Source organism: Stegostoma tigrinum, chromosome 8, assembly GCF_030684315.1.
Source record: "Stegostoma tigrinum isolate sSteTig4 chromosome 8, sSteTig4.hap1, whole genome shotgun sequence".
NCBI lineage: Eukaryota > Metazoa > Chordata > Chondrichthyes > Orectolobiformes > Stegostomatidae > Stegostoma > Stegostoma tigrinum.
This window is the reverse complement of record NC_081361.1, coordinates 91340905-91363357: the sequence shown is the minus strand read 5'-3', so window position 1 is coordinate 91363357 and position 22453 is coordinate 91340905. Positions and strand designations below refer to the sequence as shown.

The 22453-nt window shown below is 46.6% G+C and overlaps 1 protein-coding gene across 1 annotated transcript; it reads left to right on the top strand.

Moving 5' to 3' along the window:
* The first annotated feature begins 619 nt into the window (after window positions 1-619).
* On the top strand, window positions 620-22453 carry LOC125456357 (E3 ubiquitin-protein ligase Midline-1-like). The gene is made up of 6 exons (XM_059648117.1): window positions 620-2046; window positions 8974-9069; window positions 15970-16203; window positions 16908-16927; window positions 19419-19555; window positions 20900-22453. Exons 1-6 carry the CDS (start codon window positions 1456-1458, stop codon window positions 21451-21453), a joined length of 1632 nt encoding a protein of 543 aa, XP_059504100.1. The 5' UTR covers window positions 620-1455; the 3' UTR covers window positions 21454-22453.

Here is a 22453-nt window from a genome sequence, read left to right as displayed (position 1 = left end):
GAGAGATAAGGAATAAACGATAGGTAGGGATACAGCCCAAAGGGAGACAACAGTTGGACAGACAACGCAGTGGATAACGATGGGGCGGGGGTGAATACTGGTTTTGGACACAGTTAGCGGCTAACGATGAGATTACAAGGCCTGGTGAGTAGGACTTGGGGAAGTACATGGGAGAAGGACCCTCAAGCCGTAAAATTGTCGAACTTGATACAATGTGGAAGATGAGGTGCTGTTCATCAGCTTGCACTGAGCTTTGCTGGAGCACTGCAACAAGCCCAAGCCAGAGATGTTAGCCAGGGAACGAGGTGATGTTTTGAACTGGCAGGTTATTGGAAGCTCAGGGTCTTTTTTTTTGCGGACAGAACGTAGATGTTCAGCGAAGAGGTCACCCAGTTTATGCTGCGTTTCCCCCAAATGTAGAGGAGAGCACATTGTGAGCAGCGGATGCAGTGGACTAGATTTTTGGAAGTGCCGGTGAAGTGTTGCTTCACCTGGAAGGTCAGTTTGGGCCTTTGGATTCTGGGGAGGCAGGAGGTAAATGGGCAGAAGTTACATTCTTCTGTGATTGCAGGGGAAAGTGCCATGGGGCGATGGATGGCGGGGGTGGGGGGATATTGGGAGTGAAGGAGGAGTGGACCAAGGTGTCCTGGAGGGAAATCAGGATCAGACGCATTGGAGCGAATCCAGTTCCAGATCGGGACCAGCAGCAAGTGGAGTGGGAGCAGATCCAGGTATAACTAAGGAGAATTTGGAATGGAAGCAGCAGGAACAGATCCAAGTCTGGACCACGAGTGGGAGTAGTGGGAGTAGATCCTGGTCGGGACCTGGTGGAGCAGGTGGAGTGGGAGCAGATCTTGGTCGGCACCTGGTGGAGCAGGTGCAGTGGGAACAGATCCTGGTCGCGATCTGGAGCAGGTGGAGTGGGAGTAGATCCTAGTCCGGATCGGGAACGGGTAGAATCAGGAGCAGATGGAGTGGGAGCCGACGACGAGCAAGTGGAGCGGGCTAAGACCGGAAGAGATAACACGGTGTGGAGCTGGATGAACACAGCAGGCCAAGCAGCAACAGAGGAGCAGGAAGGCTGACGTTTCGGGCCTAGACCTTTCCTCAGAAATGGCTTTCCTGCTCCTCTGATGCTGCTTGACCTGCTGTGCTCATCCACCTCTACACCTTGTTATCTCGGATTCTCCAGCATCTGCAGTTCCTGCTATGACCGGAAGAGATCAGGTCCTACAGGGGGCACCAATTAGCGTGGATCCGGGACTGCCCCTAAATCCGATCTGCTGGAGTCGCACGAGTGAGACAGTCGCTGTATATAGTTTGTGAGAGCCTGTTTGAGTGGATAGCCGCTTTCCGGAGATACATTGTATCCGGGAGAGTGGGACTGGAAACAGTAACCCTGCTTGTGGCCGCTGCCGAGTTTTTTAATTGAAGGCTGGGAGGAGACTGCTGGCAATGGAAGCCCTGGGTGAGGAGCTGGTTTGTGCTGTTTGCCAGGATATCTTTGTGGATCCGGTCACCCTGCCGTGCGGCCACAACTTCTGCAGCGACTGCGTGGCGCAACTCAAGCGCTCGGCGTGCGCGTCTGACGGGGGCAATGCCAGCTCGCCCCGGGGGTTGCCCAGCTACGCGTGCCCCCTGTGCCTGGCGAGCTGCGACATGAGCCTGGAGCTGAGGCGGAATGTGGCTCTGCACAACATCACCGAGCGGCTGTGGCAGCGGGGGGAGGCCTCGGCTGGCACGCCCAGCTGTGATCTGTGCAAGGGCCTGAAGCGAGCCTCGGCCGCCAAGACCTGTGTCAGCTGTGGGGGGTCTTTCTGTGCCTCGCACCTCCTGCCCCACCGGGAGAACCCGGCTTTCCGCCACCACGTCCTGGTCAGGCCGACCTGCCACAGCAGCCGCCTGTGCAAACAGCATGGCAAAGAACTGGAGCTGTACTGCCAGACCGACAAATGCCCCCTGTGTGCCTACTGCATGTTACCAAGCAAGGCTTCCCACCTGGACCACCAGGTGCTCAAACTGACTGACGCTGCCCCTGTTTTCAAGGTGAGTGGTGAGCTTTCCATGTGGTCTTCCATGAGCATCACTGTTAGCCTCCAGAGATAGTAAGGACTGCAGATGCTGGAGTCGGAGAGGTGCGCAGCAGGCCAGGCAGCATCAGTGGAGCAGGAGAGTTGACGTTTAGGGTCTAAAGAAGGGTCCCAACCCGAAACGTCAACTTTCCTGCTGCTCTGCTGTTGCCTGGCCTGCTGCGTTCCTCCATCGCAACACTGTTAGCTCACACCTGTAATTCCACTCAGACTGGGGAGCTGACTGGGTTATTTCAGAGATAATGGAAACTGCAGATGCTGGAGAATCCAAGATAACAAAGTGTGGAGCTGGATGAACACAGCAGGCCAAGCAGCATCTCAGGAGCACAAAAGCTGGTGTTTTGGGCCAAGACTCTTCATCAGAGAGGGGGATGGAGAGAGGGAACTGGAATAAATAGGGAGAGAAGGAGAGGCGGACCAAAGATGGAGAGAAAACAAGATAGGTAGAGAGGAGAGTATAAGTGAGGAGGTAGGGAGGGGATAGGTCAGTCCAGGGAAGATGGACAGGTCAGGGATGCGGGATGAGGTGGTTGGTAGGAAATGGAGGTGCGGCTTGAGGTGGGAGGAAGGGATGGGTGAGAGAACAGGTTAGGGAAGCAGAGACAGGCTGGGCTGGTTTTGATATGCAGTGGGGGGAGGGCATGAGCTGGGCTGGTTTTGGGATGCAGTGGGGGAAGGGGAGATTTTGAAGCTTGTGAAAGCAATGTGGACTTCACAAGGTTCAAAATCTCCCCTTCCCCCAATGCATCACAAAACCAGCCCAGCCTGTCTCTACTTCCCTAACCTGTTCTTCCTCTCACCCATCCCTTCCTCCCACCTCAAGCCACACCTCCATTTCCTACCTACCACCTCATCCCACCTCCTTGACCTGTCCATCTTCCCTGGACTGACCTATCCCCTCCCTACCTCCTCACCTATACTCTCCTCTCTACCTATATTGTTTTCTCTCCATCTTCGGTCCGCCTCCCCCTCTCTCCCTATTTATTCCAGTTCCCTCTCCCCATCCCCCTCTCTGATGAAAGGTCTAGGCCCGAAACGTCAGCTTTTGTGCTCCTGAGATGCTGCTTGGCCTGCTGTGTTCATCCAGCTCCACACTTTGTTATCTTGAGTAACTTTCTACCCAGCTCTGAAATAACCCGTGTTTCTCCAGGGTCTGGAATCACACCCAGAGCAAATAAGGGTGATAAAGGAAACCAAAAGGAATGTGGTTGCTGTAAAAGGAAGGATATTGTTCTCCGGAAGGGTCACTCAATCTGAAACGGTAACAATGTGTGGAGCTGTATGAACACAGCAGGCCATGCAGCATCTTAGGAGCACAAAAGCTGACGTTTCGGGCCTAGGCCCTTCATTAGAAAAGGGGGAGGAGCAGAGGGTTCTGAAATAAATAGGGAGAGAGGGGGAGGCAGTCGAAGATGGATAGAGAAGGTAGGTGGAGAATCTTCTCTATCCATCTTCACCATCCCCACTTCTTTAACTTGTCTGTCTCCTCTCCACCTATCTTCTCCTCTATCCATCTTTGATCCACCTCCCCTCGCCCCCTATCTATTTCAGAACCCTCTCCCATCCCCCTTTTCTGATGAAGGGTCTAGTCCCGAAACGTCAGCTTTTGTGCTCCTAAGATGCTGCTTGGCCTGCTGTGTTCATCCAGCCCCACACTTATCTTGGATTCTCCAGCATCTGCAGTTCCCATTATCTTTGACCTCCAGTCTGTCAGGAAATGGTCAGCGCACAGCATCCTCAAGACCCTGCAGGCAAAGGAGAGGGTGGATCCTGTTGCATGGTTCCCCGAGCAGACTGTCAGTCATTTGGCAGAATGCCTCATCACCAGAATTTTCTAACAAGCTCCCAGACATTGCTTGGCTGGTGGTGAGAAAGGCACCACTATGTGAGATCCCTTGTGTACCCCCGGTCGGTCTGCACCACCGCATGCTGCCCTCAAAGTGGCTGTGGGGGTGTTGTGACAATCATACACCTCCTCCTAGAATGTGCCTTTGCAAAGCAAGTCTGGAGGAAGATGCATAGTTTATGTCGAGGTTCATCCCAAGCAGCTCCACGATGCGGGACTCTGCGCTCTATGGTCTGTTCCCCAGGATGCACATCGACACAAAAGTCAACCGCACGTGGAAGACCATCAACTCAGTGAAAGGCCCTCTTTGGTCTTTCAGTACAACAAATTGACCGCAAATGGGTGTTGCAGACTGGCACATTCCAAGTTAAGTGCTGATGGACCCACTAAACCTTTGGGGAGCTACTGCCAAGTCACCGTGGGGAAAGACCACAGTCTGAAGTCTTCATACTGAATGTAAATGGGGCTCTATTCAGTTATTGAACCTTCTTAGTGCCTCAAATATATGTAAGCATTAATATTGCATGTGTAAGAGAGGTCTTTAGTTTTTTGGATAGAATCAAGGTCGAATGTTTTATTTGTTTACTCGATATGCAACTGTGCAGAACCGAACTGCTTTTGTGACAATGTGTACATAAAATGAGAATTTTTTTATGAATAAAATATAATTTTAAAATTAAAATATAACTCTGTTTGCTCTCCACAGATACTGCCAGACCTGCTGAGTTTCTCCAACCATGTCAGGATTGGGGGATACTTATGCATGAACTGCAAAAAAAAACTAATTTATAGGCTCAGCAAGTGATAGGGAAGGCAAAAGGACTCTTGGCCTATATTTCAAAGGGATTTAATATAAAAATAAAGGGTGGAAGACTGTGGGTCTTCCTAAAACTACACAAGGCATATTTTGAAATTCTATAAGACAGTTAGGTCTCATCACCTGTGAAAAGATATATTGGCATTTGGGGTGATTCAGAGAAAGTTAACTCATTGTTTCCAGGCATGAAGGAATTTTTTGAAGAGAAGAGGTGAAATGAGTTGGGCTTGTACTCATTGGAGTTAAGAAGAATAGAAGAGACCTTGCTGATAGATGTAAAATTCTTCGCAGCATCAAAGCATAGATACAGAGAAATTGTTTCATCATGTGGACAAATGATGTGGAGGTTCTGGTGCTGGTGCTGGATTGGGGTGGGCATGGTCAGAAGTCACATGACAGCAGGTTATAGTCCAAGATAATAAAATGTGAGGCTGGATGAACACAGCAGGCCAAGCAGCATCTCAGGAGCACAAAAGCTGACGTTTCGGGCCTAGACCCTTCATCAGAGAGGGGGATGGGGAGAGGGAACTGGAATAAATAGGGAGAGAGGGGGAGGCGGACCGAAGATGGAGAGTAAAGAAGATAGGTGGAGAGAGTATAGGTGGGGAGGTAGGGAGGGGATAGGTCAGTCCAGGGAAGACAGACAGGTCAAGGAGGTGGGATGAGGTTAGTAGGTAGATGGGGGTGCGGCTTGGGGTGGGAGGAAGGGATGGATGAGAGGAAGAACAGGTTAGGGAGGCAGAGACAGGTTGGACTGGTTTTGTGATGCAGTGGGTGGGGGGAAGAGCTGGGCTGGTTGTGTGGTGCAGTGGGGGGAGGGGAAGAACTGGGCTGGTTTAGGGATGCGGTGGGGGAAGGGGAGATTTTGAAACTAGTGAAGTCCACATTGATACCATTAGGCTGCAGGGTTCCCAGGCGGAATATGAGTTGCTGTTCCTGCAACCTTCGGGTGGCATCATTGTGGCACTGCAGGAGGCCCATGATGGACATGTCATCTAGAGAATGGGAGGGGGATTGGAAATGGTTTGCGACTGGGAGGTGCAGTTGTTTGTTGCGAACTGAGCGGAGGTGTTCTGCAAAGCGGTCTCCAAGCCTCCGCTTGGTTTCCCCAATGTAGAGGAAGCCACACCGGGTACAGTGGATGCAGTATACCACATTGGCAGATGTGCAGGTGAACCTCTGCTTAATGTGGAATGTCATCTTGGGGCCTGGGATAGGGGTGAGGGAGGAGGTGTGGGGGCAAGTGTAGCATTTCCTGCGGTTGCAGGGGAAGGTGCCGGGTGTGGTGGGGTTGGAGGGCAGTGTGGAGCGAACAAGGGAGTCACAGAGAGAGTGGTCTCTCCGGAAAGCAGACAGGGGTGGGGATGGAAAAATATCTTGGTTGGTGGGGTCGGATTGTAGATGGCGGAAGTGTCGGAGGATGATGCGTTGTATCCGGAGGTTGGTAGGCTGGTGTGTGAGAACGAGAGGGATCCTCTTAGGGCGGTTGTGGCGGGGGCGGGGTATGAGGGATGTGTTGCGGGAAATACGGGAGACGCGGTCAAGGGCGTTCTCGATCACTGTGGGGGGAAAGTTGCGGTCCTTGAAGAACTTGGACATCTGGGATGTGCGGGAGTGGAATGTCTTATCGTGGGAGCAGATGCGGCGGATGCGGAGGAATTGGGAATAGGGGATGGAATTTTTGCAGGAGGGTGGGTGGGAGGAGGTGTATTCTAGGTAGCTGTGGGAGTCGGTGGGCTTGAAATGGACATCAGTTACAAGTTGGTTGCCTGAGATGAAGACTGAGAGGTCCAGGAAGGTGAGGGATGTGCTGGAGATGGCCCAGGTGAACTGAAGGTTGGGGTGGAAGGTATTGGTGAAGTGGATGAACTGTTCGAGGTCCTCTGGGGAGCAAGAGGCGGCGCCGATACAGTCATCAATGCACCGGAGGAAGAGGTGGGGTTTGGGGCCTGTGTAGGTGCGGAAGAGGGACTGTTCCACGTAACCTACAAAGAGGCAGGCATAGCTGGGGCCCATGGGGGTTCCCATGGCCACCCCCTTAGTCTGTAGGAAGTGGGAGGAGTCAAAAGAGAAGTTGTTGAGTGTGAGGACGAGTTCAGCTAGGCGGATGAGAGTGTCGGTGGAGGGGGCCTGGTCGGGCCTGCGGGGCAGGAAGAAGCGGAGGGCCTTGAGGCCATCTGCGTGCGGAATGCAGGTGTATAGGGACTGGACGTCCATGGTGAATATGAGGTGTTGGGGGCCAGGGAATTGGAAGTCCTGGAGGAGGTGGAGGGCGTGGGTGGTGTCACGGACGTAGGTGGGGAGTTTCTGGACCAAAGGGGAGAAAATGGAGTCCAGATAGGTGGAGATGAGTTCGGTGGGGCAGGAGCAGGCTGAGACGATGGGTCGACCAGGGCAGGCAGGTTTGTAGATTTTGGGAAGGAGATAGAAACGGGCCGTGCGGGGTTGGGGAACAATGAAGTTGGAGGCTGTGGGTGGGAGGTTCCCTGAGGTGATGAGGTCGTGAATGGTGTTGGAGATGATGGTTTGGTGCTCGGGTGTGGGGTCATGATCGAGTGGGCGGTAGGAGGTGGTGTCGGAGAGTTGGCGTCTGGCCTCGGCGATGTAGAGGTCAGTGCGCCATACTACCACTGCGCCACCCTTGTCTGCGGGTTTGATGGTGAGGTTGGGGTTGGAGCGGAGGGCTGCCCGTTCTGCGGGGGAGAGGTTGGAGTGGGTGAGAGGGGTGGAGAGGTTGAGGCGGTTAATGTCTCGACGGCAGTTGGAAATGAAGAGGTCGAGGGAGGGTAGGAGGCCTGGGGGTGGTGTCCAGGAGGAGGACTTGTGTTGGAAGCGGGTGAAGGGGTCAGTGGAGGGAGGTTAGGCTCCCGGTTGAAGAAGTAGGCATGGAGGCGATGACGGCGGAAAAACTGCTCTGTGTCCAACCGTGACTGGTATTCGTTGATGTGTGGTTGTAGGGGGACAAAGGTGAGCCCGTTCCTAAGGACTGACCGTTCGTCCTCAGTCAGTGGGAGGTCTGGGGGGATGGTGAAGATGCGGCAGGGCTCAGTGTTATAGTCCAGCAGGTTTATTTGAAATCACATGCTTCTGTGGCGCTGCTTCTTCATCAGTTGATGAAGGAACAGCACTCTGAAAATTTGTGATTTCAAATAAACCTTTTGGACTATAACCTGGTGTCATGTGATTTCTGACCATGTGGACACAGGAATAGAGTTTTCTGTTTCTCCAATGCTGCCAGACCTGCACATTTCCAGCATTTTCCGTTTTTATTTCAGAATTTCTGTATTTTGCTTTTATGTTACAAATTGGTTTAGTAGCAAGGAGTGCCTTGGTCTCCTTGGACTGTACTCATTGCACAGATCACTTAATTAAAAGCTCAATGTTCACAATTGTAGGATTTCTTGATGGAGTAAATAAAGAGAAACTTTCTAGTGGTTAGAGAACCAGGCACAATGTAAATCTGAAGAACTTGCAAAAGAACCAGATGATAAGAATACTTCTTGCACTGTGAGATACCTGAAAGAACATTGGAAGTAGACTCAACAGTGACTTTCAAAATGGAGCTAGAATATTGAAGGGAAAAGAACAAATTACAGGAATTTTAAACTAAGTGGATAGCTTATACATAGTGCTATGATGGACTCAATTGCCTTAAGTGCAAGACAAAGAGTTTCAGCAGAATGTGTTTTTCACAGCAATATTTAGGTGGCTCTGTGGTTAGCACAATAGCATTACAGTGCCAGGGATATGGGTTTGATCCTAACATTGGGTGACTCTGTGGAGTTGGCACAATCTCCCCATGTCTGTGTGGGTCTCTGCCGGTTTCCTCCCATGGACCAAAGATGTGCAAGCTAGGTGGATTTTCCATGCTAAATTGCTATGTAGTGTACAGGATGTGCAGACGGGGTGAATTAGCCATGGTAGATGAGGGGTTATGGGGATAGGGCAGGTGGGTGTGTTTGGGTAGCATGCTCTTCACAGGGTCGGCGCAGACTGAAATGCCCTCATTCTGTATTGTGGGGATTTGATATTCATGTCCTGTATCACCAAATAACCAAACATATTTCCATGTTTAGTTTACATTGCAAATTTTCACTTTTGATAATGTACCATCTTGTCTAAATTGTTGGGTAAATTAATAATGTATAAGTTTTAGAATGTTTAGTATTGTGTTCATTTGGTGACTGTTTTTAATGCTATCAATGTTTACTATTCTCCAGAATGACTGCAAATATAAACTTTCGAAAGTTGAGCAAAATCTGGCTGCTGTGGAAAATGGCCTTCGTCTGTTGGAGGAAGCTGCCTCTGCTGAGAAGGTATGAGGCTGGATATCGAGGGACAGAGTTAACCATTTTGTAACTTCTTGTGCAAAGCATTTCACGGGTAGCACGGTCGCTCAGTGGTTAGCACTGCAGCCTCACAGTGCCAGGGACCCGGGTTCGATTCCAGCCTCGGGCAACTGTTGGTGCGGAGTTTGCACATTCTCCCCGTGTCTGCGTGGGTTTCCTCCGGGTGCTCCGGTTTCCTTCCACAGTCCAAAGATGTGCAGGCTAGGTGGATTGGCCATACTAAATTGCCCGTAGTGTTCAGGGGTGTGTGTGGGTTATAGGGGGATGGGTCTGCAAAGGGCGGTGTGGACTTGTTGGGCTGAAGGGCCTGTTTCCACATTGTAGGGAATCTAATCTAAATTGTTACCTTTTCGCTCCTTGCTTTTACAGCACAATTATCACATTTGTCTCTAAAGTTATTGTACGTAGTAATTTTTGTCATTCCCCTTGAACCTCTCTCTTCTTCAGTCAGTGCAATGTATAACTGGGTTATTACCCATTGATCTCCTCCGTTCTAAATAAAACAATACAATTGCAATTGTGGATGAGCCCTAAAGGATGTAGATGTTGGCCTGGGCCTGCAGCAGATATACAACAACAAGAGGGAAGAATGTACTTGATTTCACACTCACCGATCAACCTGCCATAGATGCATCTGTCTGTGACAGTATCAATAGGAGCAACCACTGCATCATCTTTGTGGAGACAGCCCCACCTTTGCATTGGGCGTACCCTACAATTGCGCTATGTGGAGGACCAAATTGTTAGATCTGTTCAAGACCTATCCCATTTAAGACTGTGTGCATCCATGAGATGTGTGCTATTGACAGCAGCAGAGTTATATTCAACCATGACCTGCAACCTTCTGGCCCGGCAATCTGTCCCACTGTACCCGTGCTGTCAGGCCAGGCGATCAGTCCTGAATCATTGCCGAAGGCAGGACAAGAGATCTGCCAGATGCAGCACCAGGTGTACCTGAAACTGCGGTGGAGCTGTAAAAGAAGACTGCTTGTGTGCCACACTGCAAATGACAGATAGGCCTAAATGATCCTACAACAAGTAAGTCAGATCTAAGCTCTGCAGTCCTGCCATACCCAGTTATGAGTAGGCAATGAAACAACTAACTGGAGCCAGAGGCTCCACAAGTAACTGTGTTGCTAGTGACAGGAAACCTAACTCATCAGGGCAAAAGATAAGACAGAAGCAATTGCAACAGTCTTCAACCAGAAGTGTCTAGTGGATGATCCATTTTAGCCTCCTCACGTCATCACAGATGCTAGTCTTCAGCTAATTCGATTCAGTCCACGTATTACCAAGAAATAGCTGACAGTACTAGAAAGGCAAAGGCTCTGGACTCTGATAACATTTCAGCAAAAGTACTGGAGACTTGTGCTCCAAAACTTGCTTTGCCCCTAGCCTAGCTGTTGCACTGCAACCTAGGTATACCCTGTACACAAAAAGCAGCCACTTACTGACCATCAGCGGACTGTTGATCATCAGTAAAGTGATGGAAGGGATAATCACCAACATTATTAAGCAGCACCTATTGAACAGCAACCTGCTCTGTGACTCCCAGTTTGGATTCTGCCTGGGCCACTCAGCTCCTGTCCTCATTACAGCCTTTGTCTACATACAGACAAAAGAGCTGAACTCCACAGAAGAAATGAGCGAGACTGGCTTTGGTAGCAAGGCTGTATTTGACCAAGTGTGGCATCAAGAATCCGAGCAAAACTGGAATCTGGGAATCAGAGAAAAACTCTCCACGAGTTGGAGTTGCACCTGGCACAATGGGATGGCACGGTGGCTGAGCATTTAGCACTGCTGCCTCACAGCACCAGAGACCCAGGTTCAATTCCAGCCTCGGGCGACTGTATGGAGTTTGCACATTGTCCTTGTGTCTTTGTGAGCTGCCTCCGGGTGCTCTGGTTTCCTCCCACAATCCAAAGATGTGCAGGTTCGATGGATTGGCCATGGAAAATACAGCATTTTAGGGCAAGGGTGTAAGTCTGGGCGGGATACTCTTCAGAGGTTCAGTGTGGACCTGATGGGCCAAGTGGCTTAGAACATAGAACATAGGGCCTGTACTGTGCTGTACTTTTCTTCGGCCCATGATGTTGTGCCGTGGAATAATCCTAATCCAAAATTAAAATAACCTAACCTACATTCCCCTCAATTCACTGCTGTCCAAGTGCATGTCCAGCAGTCACTTAAATGTCACTAATGACTCTGCTTCCACGACTACCACTGGCAAAGTATTCCATGCGCTCACAACCCTCTGGGTGAAGAACCTCCCTCTGACGTCTCCTCTATACTTTCCTCCTAACACCTTAAAACTATGACCCCTCGTGGCAGTCAATCCTGCCCTGGGGAAAAGTCTCTGGCTATCAACTCTATCCATGCCTCTCATTACCTTGTACACCTCAATCAGGTCACCTCTCTTCCTCCTTCTCTCCAGAGAGAAAAGTCCAAGCTCAGTCAACCTCTCCTCGTAAGACAAGCCCTCCAGTCCAGGCAGCATCCTGGTAAACCTCCTTTGCACCCTTTCCAAAGCCTCCACATCTTTCCCGTAATAGGGCGACCAGAACTGGACACGATATTCCAAGTGTGGTCTCACCAGGGTTTTATAGAGCTGCAGCATAACTTCGTGACTCTTAAACTCGATCCTCCTGTTAATGAAAGCCTAAACACCATATGCTTTCTTAACAACCTTATCCACGTGGGAGGCAACTTTGAGGAAGCTATGCACTTGAACACCAAGATCCCGCTGTTCCTCCACACTGCCGAGAATCCTGCCTTTAATCCTATATTCAGCATTTAAGTTTGACCTTCCAAAATGCATCACTTCGCATTTATCCAGGTTGAACTCCATCTGCCATTTCTCAGCCCAGCTCTGCATTCTGTCAATGTCTCGCTGAAGCCTGCAATAGCCCTCGATACTATCAATGGCACCTGCAACCTTTGTGTCATCAGCAAACATACTAACCCACCCCTCAACCTCCTCATCCAAGTCATTTATAAAAACTACAAAGAGCAGAGGCCCAAGAACAGAGCCCTGTGGGACACCACTCAGCACTGACCTCCAGGCAGAATACGTACCATCTACAACCACTCTCTGCCTCCTGTCAGCCAACCAATTCTGAATCCAGACAGCCAAATCACCCTGTATCCCATACCTCCTGACTTTATGAATGAGCCTGCTGTGGGGAACCTTATCAAATGCTTTGCTGAAGTCCACGTACACCACATCCACTGCTCGACCCTTGTCAACCTGTCTCGTGACTTCCTCAAAGAACTCAATAAGATTTGTAAGGCATGACCTGCCCCCCTCAAAGCCATGCTGACTCCCTTTAATCACGCTATGCTTTTCCAAATAGTCATAAATCCTATCCCTCAGAATTCTTTCCAAAACCTTGCTGACCACAGACGTAAGACTGACTGGTCTATAATTTCCAGGGATTTCCCTATTCTCTTCCTTGAAAAGAGGAACAACATTTGCCTCCCTCCAATCTTTCGGTACAACTCCTGTGGAGAGTGTGGAAGCAAAGATCTTCGCCAGCGACATAGCAACCTCCTTTCTCGCTTCCCGGAGCAACCTAGGATAAATCTGGTCTGGCCCTGGGGACTTGTCAGTCTTAATGTTTGTCAAAATTTCCAGCACATCAACTTCCTCAATCTTGATCTGTTCAAGCCTGTTTTCGTGCTCCTCAAAGTTCTCATTCACAACAAGGCCCCTTTCCTTAGTGAAAACCATAGCAAAAAACCTCATTTAGTGCTCCCCCTATCTGCTCAGACTCCACACACAAGTTCCCTTTGCTATCCCTGATCGGCCCTACCTTCTCCCTGATCATTCTTGTATTCCTCACGTATGAGTAAAGTGCCTTTGGGTTCTTCCTAATCCTTCCTGCCAAGCCTTTTTCGTGCCCCCTCCTGGCTGTCCTCAGTCCACCTTTGAGCTCCTTCCAAGCAAGCCTGTAATCCTCTAAAGCTGTGCTAGACCCTTGTGGCTTGCTCCCACACTGTAGGGTTCTATGAAAGGAAGATGGTTGTGGTTTTTGAGGTCATTTATCTGAGCTCCAGGACATCTGTGCAGGAGTTCTTCAGGTTAGAGTCCTAGGTTCAACCATCTTCAACTGCTTCATCAATGACCATTTCCATATGTAATGTCACAAGTGGGGATATTCACTGATTGCACAGTATTCGGAAATATTTGTGATTCCACAGACACTGAAGCAGCAAAGCCCAAAAGCAGCAAGACCTAGTCAATATCCAGGCTTAGGCTGGCAAGGTGGAGGTAACATCAACATCACATAAGTGCCATCTCCAACAAGAGAGAATCTAGCCATCACCCATTGACATGCACCAAACACGTGACTATAAACATCTTGGGGTTACCAGTGACCGGAAGTTGAACTGAACCAGTCATTGGAATGGCACAGTCTCTCAGTGGTTAGCACTGCTGCCTTACAGCCCCAGGGACCTAGGTTCGATCCCTTGGTGACTCTCTGTGTGGAGTTTGCACATTTTCTTTTGTTTCCTATGCATCCTTCAGTTTCCTCCTTCAAGCCCACAAAGATGTGCAGGTCAGGTAGATTAGTTACGTGAGATGCAGAGTTACGAGGAATGGGGTTGGTCTGATGGGACGGCCTTCAGAGGTCGGTGTGGACTTGATGGTCTGACTGGCCTCCTTCCGCATTGAAGGAATTCTGTGATTCTTTGGTTTAAATACTTGTCCTCGTGTTTACAAAGAGTAGCTCAAGGGTTAAGGATACTGCTATGAGTAACTCCCCGTGGCCTCTCCACCTTCCATAAAGCACAAAACAGGAGTGTGATGGAATACTAGATAATAAAGTGTGAGCCTGGATGAACACAGCAGGCCCAGCAGCATCTCAGGAGCACAATGATGGAATACTCCCCAGTTGCCTGAGTGAGTGCAGCTTGCACAGCATGGGCTGCCTGGGAGAGTGATGGGGGTGAATTGCATTGAAGGTTTCAAAAGTGAGCTGGATGTATGTTTGAAAGTGATGAATTTAGAGGGTTGAGGCTAGAGAATGGGACCAGCTGAGTAACTCTTTCAGGTGATGGTACAGACATGATGGGTTGAATGGCCAACTTTTCTACTGTAAAATTCTATGATTCTAAGAAAGGAGCACCTCCCTCTCTCAAAACTCCACTTTGCACTTTGAATAGCCAAAGCAGCATTCAGTTTAGACAATGCACCTCCGGGGAGGCTTTATGCTTTCTATAAACAATTGACTCAAGCTTCAAATAACTGTGTTAAGCTAACCTATAATTAACAAGCTTTTCTCCAAGCGTGCATTTCCCTGACTTTTAAAGCTACAATAAAATATGTTGTGAAGAGTAATACTTAGTTAATTACTAAATTCAAGAAAAATACTAGACTTTAGAAAAAATTCTTGCGAATGAGTATTGTGAGTGCAAAGCAGAGTGATTGGTCCAGACCCCAGGAGTTGAGATGGTTTGTGACAGTGTTTCAAGGCCAGAACTGAAGAATTGTGATCTCTTGTGAAGAGTAATGTGATTTGATGACCCTTTGCATCTCTGTGAGGCACAAGTCAGGAGTGTGATGGTCTACTCCCCACTTGCCTGCAGCCCCAACAACACTCAAGAAGCTAGACACCATCCAGGACTAAGCAGCCCACTTGATTGGCCCTACATCCACAAGCATCCACTCCCTTCACCACCGATGCTCAGTAGCAGCAGCGTGTAATATCTACAAAATGCACTGAGGAAATTCTCCAAAGACCCTCAGACAGCACTTTCCAAACCCACAACCACCTCCATCTCGAAGGACAAGGGCAGCAGATATATGAGAACACCATCGCCTCCAAGTTCCCCTCCAAGTCATTCACCATCCTGACTTGGAAGCAGATCACTGTTCTTTCACTGTCACTGGGTCAAAATCCTGGAATTCCCTCCCTGATAGCATTGTGGGTCAGTCCACAGCAGGAGGAATGCATCAGTTCAAGAAGACAGCTCAATACCACCATCTCAAGGGGCAACTAGGGATGGGCAAGAAATGCTGGCCAGCCAGAGATGCCCACATCCCACAAAATTAATAGGGAAAAAAAACTGATGAGAAATCCAAGGGAGGAATCTGTGTCAATCACCTTTGCTGTTGGATATGCACTGCAAGATGTTTGAACATGGTCTGTTAACCATTTCCATCTCATGTTAATTCTGTGTTTGAACTTAGCTTACATGCAGTCTAACTTGGGTTACTGTTCTGATGTTGGATAGGAAATCTTTGTTCAAACTTGTGGAATCTTGAGGCTTTGATCTCTTAGTGTGGCCCCCAGATCTTTTGAAGGATTTTGTTAAAGTATGCAATAAGAGTTAATGGTTTTTAGTCAGATTTTAGCAAAAAACTTTGCCTGGTCTGGGATCATAACAACATGTAAGAATAAATGAGTTTGTCAGAACAAAAGGGCAGAAATTTAAAGTAATTAGTAAAAGAAGCTGAAAGCAAGGAATATCGTTTTCATGCAGCTCATTGTTGGGCTGTTGAATGTATTTGCTGGTAGAGGTCAGTTCAACTGACACAGAAGAAGGATTTATACAGTAAACTGAAAAGGAAAAAATTTGTAGGGCTATGGGGAGAAATGTATTCCAGGAATTGCTCATTTATAGAACCTGTGCACATTTGCTGGCCAAATAGCCGCCTTTGTAACAATATTATTCTTCCGTCTTCTATGAACCCATTGTGACATCCTGAGGAGCTGTCAATGTGATTTAATTCATTTGGAAATTATTTGTATGTTCTGTTTTATGCAGAGGTGAATTCTGTGTCACCTATGTCTGGATGTGATCTGGTGATTGCGATGTTAACAATATTTTGCATTAAGCATTTTACATGTCTCTTTTAATTAGGACAAGTTAGAAAAACGGCAGCAGACACATTTGAAATTCTTCAGGAAAGTCCAGCTTTTTCTTGACATTGAGGACCAAGCATGGAAAAAAAGATTTTCAGTTGCAACTGCCCAACTGAACCTGATGGTTGACTGTGAGAAATCAAAACTGAAGCAATTACGAGCAAAACTACAGCAAGCTAAAGATACTTTGCAGATTGGAATTTGTGTAAACAACCCTGTGCAATTGCTGCAGGTAAATTTTTGTTTTAAAATGGATATGTTTTTGATCAATAATTTGTATTTAAGCTGTAGACCATTACCTTTGTGATTTGGTTACTGATCAGTGAAGTATACCTTGTGTGCTTTACTATTAGCTGCTGCGTTTGGTACACCAGTATTAAAGTAGATATTTTCTTATCACCTGCCTGAATTCAAATGAATTGTCAATATTTTCCAATCAACATGTTCAAAGATGTTGTTACATGCCTCTGGAGCAGGGAGAACTTGTATCTGGGTCTTGTGGCTCAGAGTCAGGGACACTACAAGTATGCCACAAAGACACTCAATCAGTTCAGCTGTCTCCTGCAAGGCCTAGAATCGTTAGAAGATTTAAAAGTTGACATTTCGTGTTGATATCATGTTGCTTTGATCAACCTGTATAGGTGGGACTTGTATCTGGGCCGTCTGGCCCAGAGGTAGGGACGGTACCGCTGTGCCGCAAGAGCCCCCAGTTCTCCTATGAATTGTATGGTTAAATAAAAATAACAACTGTTCACTTGTAATTCCTTTATGAACCAGTAGGTGGACTAAATGTACCATGAGGGACTGAATCCCTTCGTATTTTATAAAATTAAGTCAACTAGCCTGTCGAGTAAAATAACCAGTTACCTTAATCGTGTTTCAGTATCTTCTACAATGAACTTGTTGATAACGAGAGTAACCTTTTTTTAATTTTAGATTCTGGACAGTGTTAAAAGGTAAGCTTGTCTCTAGTTGATATACTTAAGCTAGGTCAATAAAATTTCTGTATGTCTGTTGGATAGTTGTTTATTTGTGGCTTTGATTTTGCTCTATTAGTGAATTTATTGACTTGGAATCCCAATTGTGCCATCCTGCTGCAGCAATCTGAAGATATTGTTGTCACATTAATTTTATACAGTTAAAATAAGAGCACGTGCCACTTTTGTAGATGTTCACAGACAAGAACCATAGAATCCCTACAGTGAACGTAGAGCCCATTCAGCCCATCAAGTCCACACTGACCCTCCAAAGAGCATCCCACCCGTACACATCCGTCTCCAATCCCCACAACCCTGCATTTCCCATGGCTAATCCACCTAGCCTGCACATCCCTGGACTCTATGGGCAATTTAGCATGGTCAGTTCACCTAATCTGCACATCTTTGGACTGTGGGAGGAAACCCACGCAAACACGGGGAGAACATGCAAACTCCGCACAGACAGTTACCCGAGGGTGGAGTCAAACCTGGGTCCTGATGCTGTGAGGCAACAATGCCATCCACTGAGGCACCATGCTGTGCATTAAATGTGTGAAACTGATTTGATCATCCCAACCACTTGATTTTCTTTGCTCTGAAACAAAATTACATTAAACTAATGAGTGAAGCAGTGCTTCACAAAGTATTTCTACCATCACTCCACTTCAAGGCTTGAAATGCATTGCGATCCCTCAGTGAAAACTGAGTTGGGGTTTCTGGGAGTAGAGGGAAAAACCCGCGAGAGCCCCCTGGGAAAGGGAGAGGGGGAACCTGTGAGAACAGGCTGAGGAGTGGGGACTGGGCAGATCTCCATGACTGCTTCAGAGCTTGCGTCGCCCTACTTGGGACCCCACTGCATTTTGAGCAGCCCTGCACTAAAGGGAGGAGGCCAGGCAGCCAAACAGCGAAATGGTTGAGTGCATTTCCTGTTTTCATCTTCCAAATAAAAGATTTAAAATTAGAGCAGATTATACTCCACGCTATGTGTACAACCTCTTATTCTGGGGACAGGGCAGGATAGAGTTTTTTAATATCCATTCATGGTGTGTGGGCGTTGTTAGTTAGGCAAGCATTTACTGACTGGTTTCTTCCCACAGTCCAGCGATGTGCAGATTAGATGGATTGGCCATGGGAAATGCAGGGTGACAGGGGGTTGTCAGTGTGGACTAGATTGGCTGAGTGGCCTGCTTCCACCCTTTTGGGGTTCTGTGATTGCCATCTGGCTCATACGTAGGCCCAACCAGGTAAGGACAGCAGTTTCCTTCCCTAAAGGACATTAGTGAACTAGCTGGGTTTTCCTGACAATCAACAATGGATTCACAATCATCATTTGACTCTTCCAGGGTTCAGATTTCCATTGAATTCAAATTCCACCATCTGCTGTGGCAGGATTCAAACCCCAGAATGTTACCTTTGTATCTGCATGAACAGCCCAGTGATATTACCACTAGGCCATTGTCTCTGATGTTATATGATGAGTAATCCAGAAGCCCAGCTAATGTTCTTAGTTATGACAACTGATGGAATTTAAATTCTGTTAATAAATCTGAAATAAAGCTAGTCTCAGTAATAGTCGCCATTGTCAACTATCACTGATCATTGTTAAATCAATCTGGTTCACAGATGTCCTTTAAGGAAGGATATCAGCCATTCCTACCCAGTCTGACCTACATGTGGCACTAGCCCCACAGCTCACCATCCTCTGAAATGGTGAGCTGTTAGGGATGGGATGGCAACAAATGCAGAGCATGCTATCAGCAGACACATCTTCTGATTTTTAGAGTTGTCACATGTAATGACTGTTAAACATTCACTGATTATTGTTCCTCAGATCAGATGTCTGTTGGCATATCCCTTGGCTTTGATGCCTGATGAAATTGCCAACTTGCACTTCTGAGGTTGCACGATTGGCATGCTCTTTCAGAGCTATCTAATGAAGAAGTAAAATACAATTTCTATCCTATTTCAAAGGAAGATTTATGTTATGTATAGCATTTTCTAAGATTTCAGGACATCCCAAAGCACTTTGTAACTAATGACGTGTATTTGATCCCTTGTTACTGTTGGAACTGAAGAAACAAGTAAAAGTCAATTTAATTAACTCTTTTTGCACCAGTGATTTGTTGGGTGAAAAATAGTAGGCTACACAGTAATATAGTGGTGGTATAAAATCTGTCGCTCTATATGACTCCAACAGGAATTAACTTATAAGTAAGTTAAGCCTGTACGGTTTCTGATATATGGAAAGATTTGTTGCATGCTGGCAAAATAGCATTTTGTTTCTGCCTAGACCACTGTTTGCCTAAGATTTGTTGGAAGGGGCTGGCCTTTGGTGATTGTGTTTGAACAAACATTTAAGAACACCTTTCAAAACTTGAAAACCTGTCTCTTCGATTCATAATCTTTTAAAGCTGATTTAAAAGAAAGCACGGTGCATTTTCTAATAAGAAGTACGTTTATGCTTTCACAGCACTGAGATTCAGGAACAGGACCTTGGTTTAAAAGATCTCCTGGATGTGACAAACAACTTACAAAATATAGAGGCTTGTTTTACAAAGAGCATAAATACTCGGAGAATTTTAACATCTTTGGGTGAATTGTTTTCAGGTAAGTCAGTGTCATGTGCATTAGTGCAAAATGCAGTGGTGTCAGTAGAAGTGAACATGCTGCTGTGTGCTAATTGTCTCAAGTATAATTGACAGATTTTTACTTCACCATCCACCCCAGACTTAGAAAACTACCATCTCAAAGAGAACAGAGCAGATAAGATTGCCAAGTCTCTGCCAACGACCTACATGTGTAATGTTTCATTTCATTTCAGTCTGACTGTTGTAAGAGCAGTTTGTAACATGGATAAAGGCACTTTAATGTAATTAAAACAAATCAGCTTGTACTATATTAGAACTTTGAATGCTGCACTTGACTCATGAAGTCAGAGTTGTACTGCTTGGAAATAGACACTTTGATCCAACTCATCCATGCTGATCAGATATTCTGAATTAATCTAGTCCCATTTGTCACCATTTGGCCCATATCCCTGTAAACCCTTTCCTGTTCATTTACCCATGCAGATGCCTTTTAAACATTTTAATTTTACCATCCTCCACCATTTTCTGGCAGCTCATACCATACATGCGTGAAAAAAGTTTCATCTTAGGTCCCTTGGCTCCTGCATACATGAGTTAGTCTTATTTTCAGTCATTTATATATGTGTTATTTATAAAGAAAAAACTTACATGCATGTATTAACCTGTACTTTCCAGCTGCCACCTTCCTGGCCTCCCTAATGTCCAGTTTGTCAAACTCGACTCGCTTAATCATTGCATTAATATTAATCAAGCAGTTGTTTCAGTGTTAGTATGATGAAGAAGCGATTTTTCAGTATTCAAGTGACACCTACTCATTCATAATTCATGTGCTTAATTCAGGTTTTGCAAGATTATCCTGGCTCCAGAATTTGATGCAAACATTGGCATCAGAGCTGTGTGCAGGGTAGATATAGAGAAACCAACTTTGACATCAGCTGAGTACAACACTATGGAATCCTAGAAAAACTAGTTACTATGTGTCAAAGTGAAAACCTGCCAACAAGCAGAAAGAAAGATGCTTGTGGTTATTACAGGCCACTTGTCAACAATGGAGTTCCTTGTGCTGTGGCATTGGGCCAAACACATTCAGCTACTTAATTTTAATAATTGTCCTTCTGTGAGGACCTCAAATTTAGGCTGGTCTGCTGTTGATTCTAGAGTTCAACTCAACTCTATTCCTAGACCTTTGTTGATAAAACAGCCCATGCGGTCCTTCTGCTGGAGCTGTTTTCCTTGGAAAATAGAACTGAGGGGGGGTCTCATACAGGTATTGAAAATTCTGAGGGTTCTGGTCAAGGTTGAGTCACATCTCGTTTCAGTGTGATTTTAACAGATCTGTGTTTACATTTCTGCCACCTTCTAGGTCAGGCTATTCAATTGGATGCGAATAGTGCTCATCTCCAGCTGAAAATAAGCAGGAACGGCACAGCAGTTGAATCTGTTGAAGCGAAGCAAAGTAACTGGTGTCATGTAGAACGCTTCAGCACTTCTCTCAATGTACTTGCCACCGCAGGATACATCACTGGACTCCACTACTGGGAGGTGAACGTGAAAGACATTCCTTCCTGGGCTGTGGGGATAGCCTACCAGAGTATTCCACGCACGCTTCCAGGGAGCAAACTGGGAACTGAGGAAAACTCGTGGGCATTTTCTTGCTCAGAAAGAGGCCTTTATTGTGCCCAACACGACACAGAGGTGATGTATTTCCACTATGAAAACAAACTGGAAAACATTGGAGTCTATCTGGACTGCGACAGTGGCATTCTTGCGTTTTGTGATTCAGAATCAGTGCGGTGTTTGTACACATTTTATTGTACACTAAAGGCACCAGTGTTTCCTGCCTTTTGTCCAAAATTTGATGACAGTGAAGAATTCTCAGCGATTCCCCTGGTAGTTCACAGTGGTATTATTGACTGAAATAGATGATCTTATGTGGTGTCTTTTAGCGTGAGGGCACTATGTTAGAGTACAAACATAGAGACTTGCTGTTTGATGGTGTCATCTCCAGCATCATGAGAGTTCTTGGACTTACTTCCTGCTTCTGACGCTATCTCTGTCCCCGTATTCACTTTGTCGGGCTGAAACCTGCAGTCACTAATTTCCAGTGTAACACTTTGCATTTCATCTACTTTCTTCTTGATTTTAAAGTAACCTGCATTTTTTTTTGACGTTACTTCATCAAAGTTGAACTATTATTCCATGAGTTAATTAGTAGTGATTTTAATAACTACAGACTTGTTTATCCCTCCAAGGGCTGTTATGTGGCTGTTGTTTTGTCTGAAATTGTTTTGTTTTCAGCTCATCTTGCTAGATTTCCCAGAGTAAAGCTGTTTTCGATTTAATGACCCTGGAAATACAAGTCAGGGCCATGAATGCATACAGGGTGGTCAACTACAGTGTAGAGCCGGGGAGTGGAGTTTGATTAACCCATAGTTTAATTGATTAGAGGGTAGGAGATGTCATCAAAGGGATGTGTAAAAAGCCCGAGTTCTGTGGAGTCTGCAAATGTTGCAGTACCTGCGAGAGGGGTTTGACAGGGGACTCATGATTGTCACTCCCTCTTAGCTTTGAGGAAGGTGAACCCTGGGGCCTGAAATTGGACTTAAAGGGACACTGCATCCACCATTCGGTGCAGTAACTGGAGTGGGATAGTCAGCCACTGAAGACTGTAGAGGAATGGACATCAATGGAGGGATGAACCAGAGGATCCACCCTGTGCATGGATGTTCACAGATTTAGTAATGTGTGTATCTAGGGCAACATTATCTGGGAGCTGTGTTGAACAGATCAATTTGGGTTTACCGTTTGTGCTATCATTAAGTTGCCTTTCATCCTTTGTGGGTATGCTTATATGCCTGTATATACAATATGTACAGAAAAAGTTATTCTTTAAAATGAGTAATCATTTTATTGTTAC

Bases quoted from the DNA above. Each gene is read 5' to 3' on its own strand.
- LOC125456357 (XM_059648117.1), top strand. From the start codon at position 1,456: ATGGAAGCCCTGGGTGAGGAGCTGGTTTGTGCTGTTTGCCAGGATATC. The intron at 9,070-15,969 runs GTATGAGGCTGG...TCTTTTAATTAG, and splicing joins AAGCTGCCTCTGCTGAGAAG to GACAAGTTAGAAAAACGGCA. The intron at 19,556-20,899 runs GTAAGTCAGTGT...GCCACCTTCTAG, and splicing joins TTTGGGTGAATTGTTTTCAG to GTCAGGCTATTCAATTGGAT.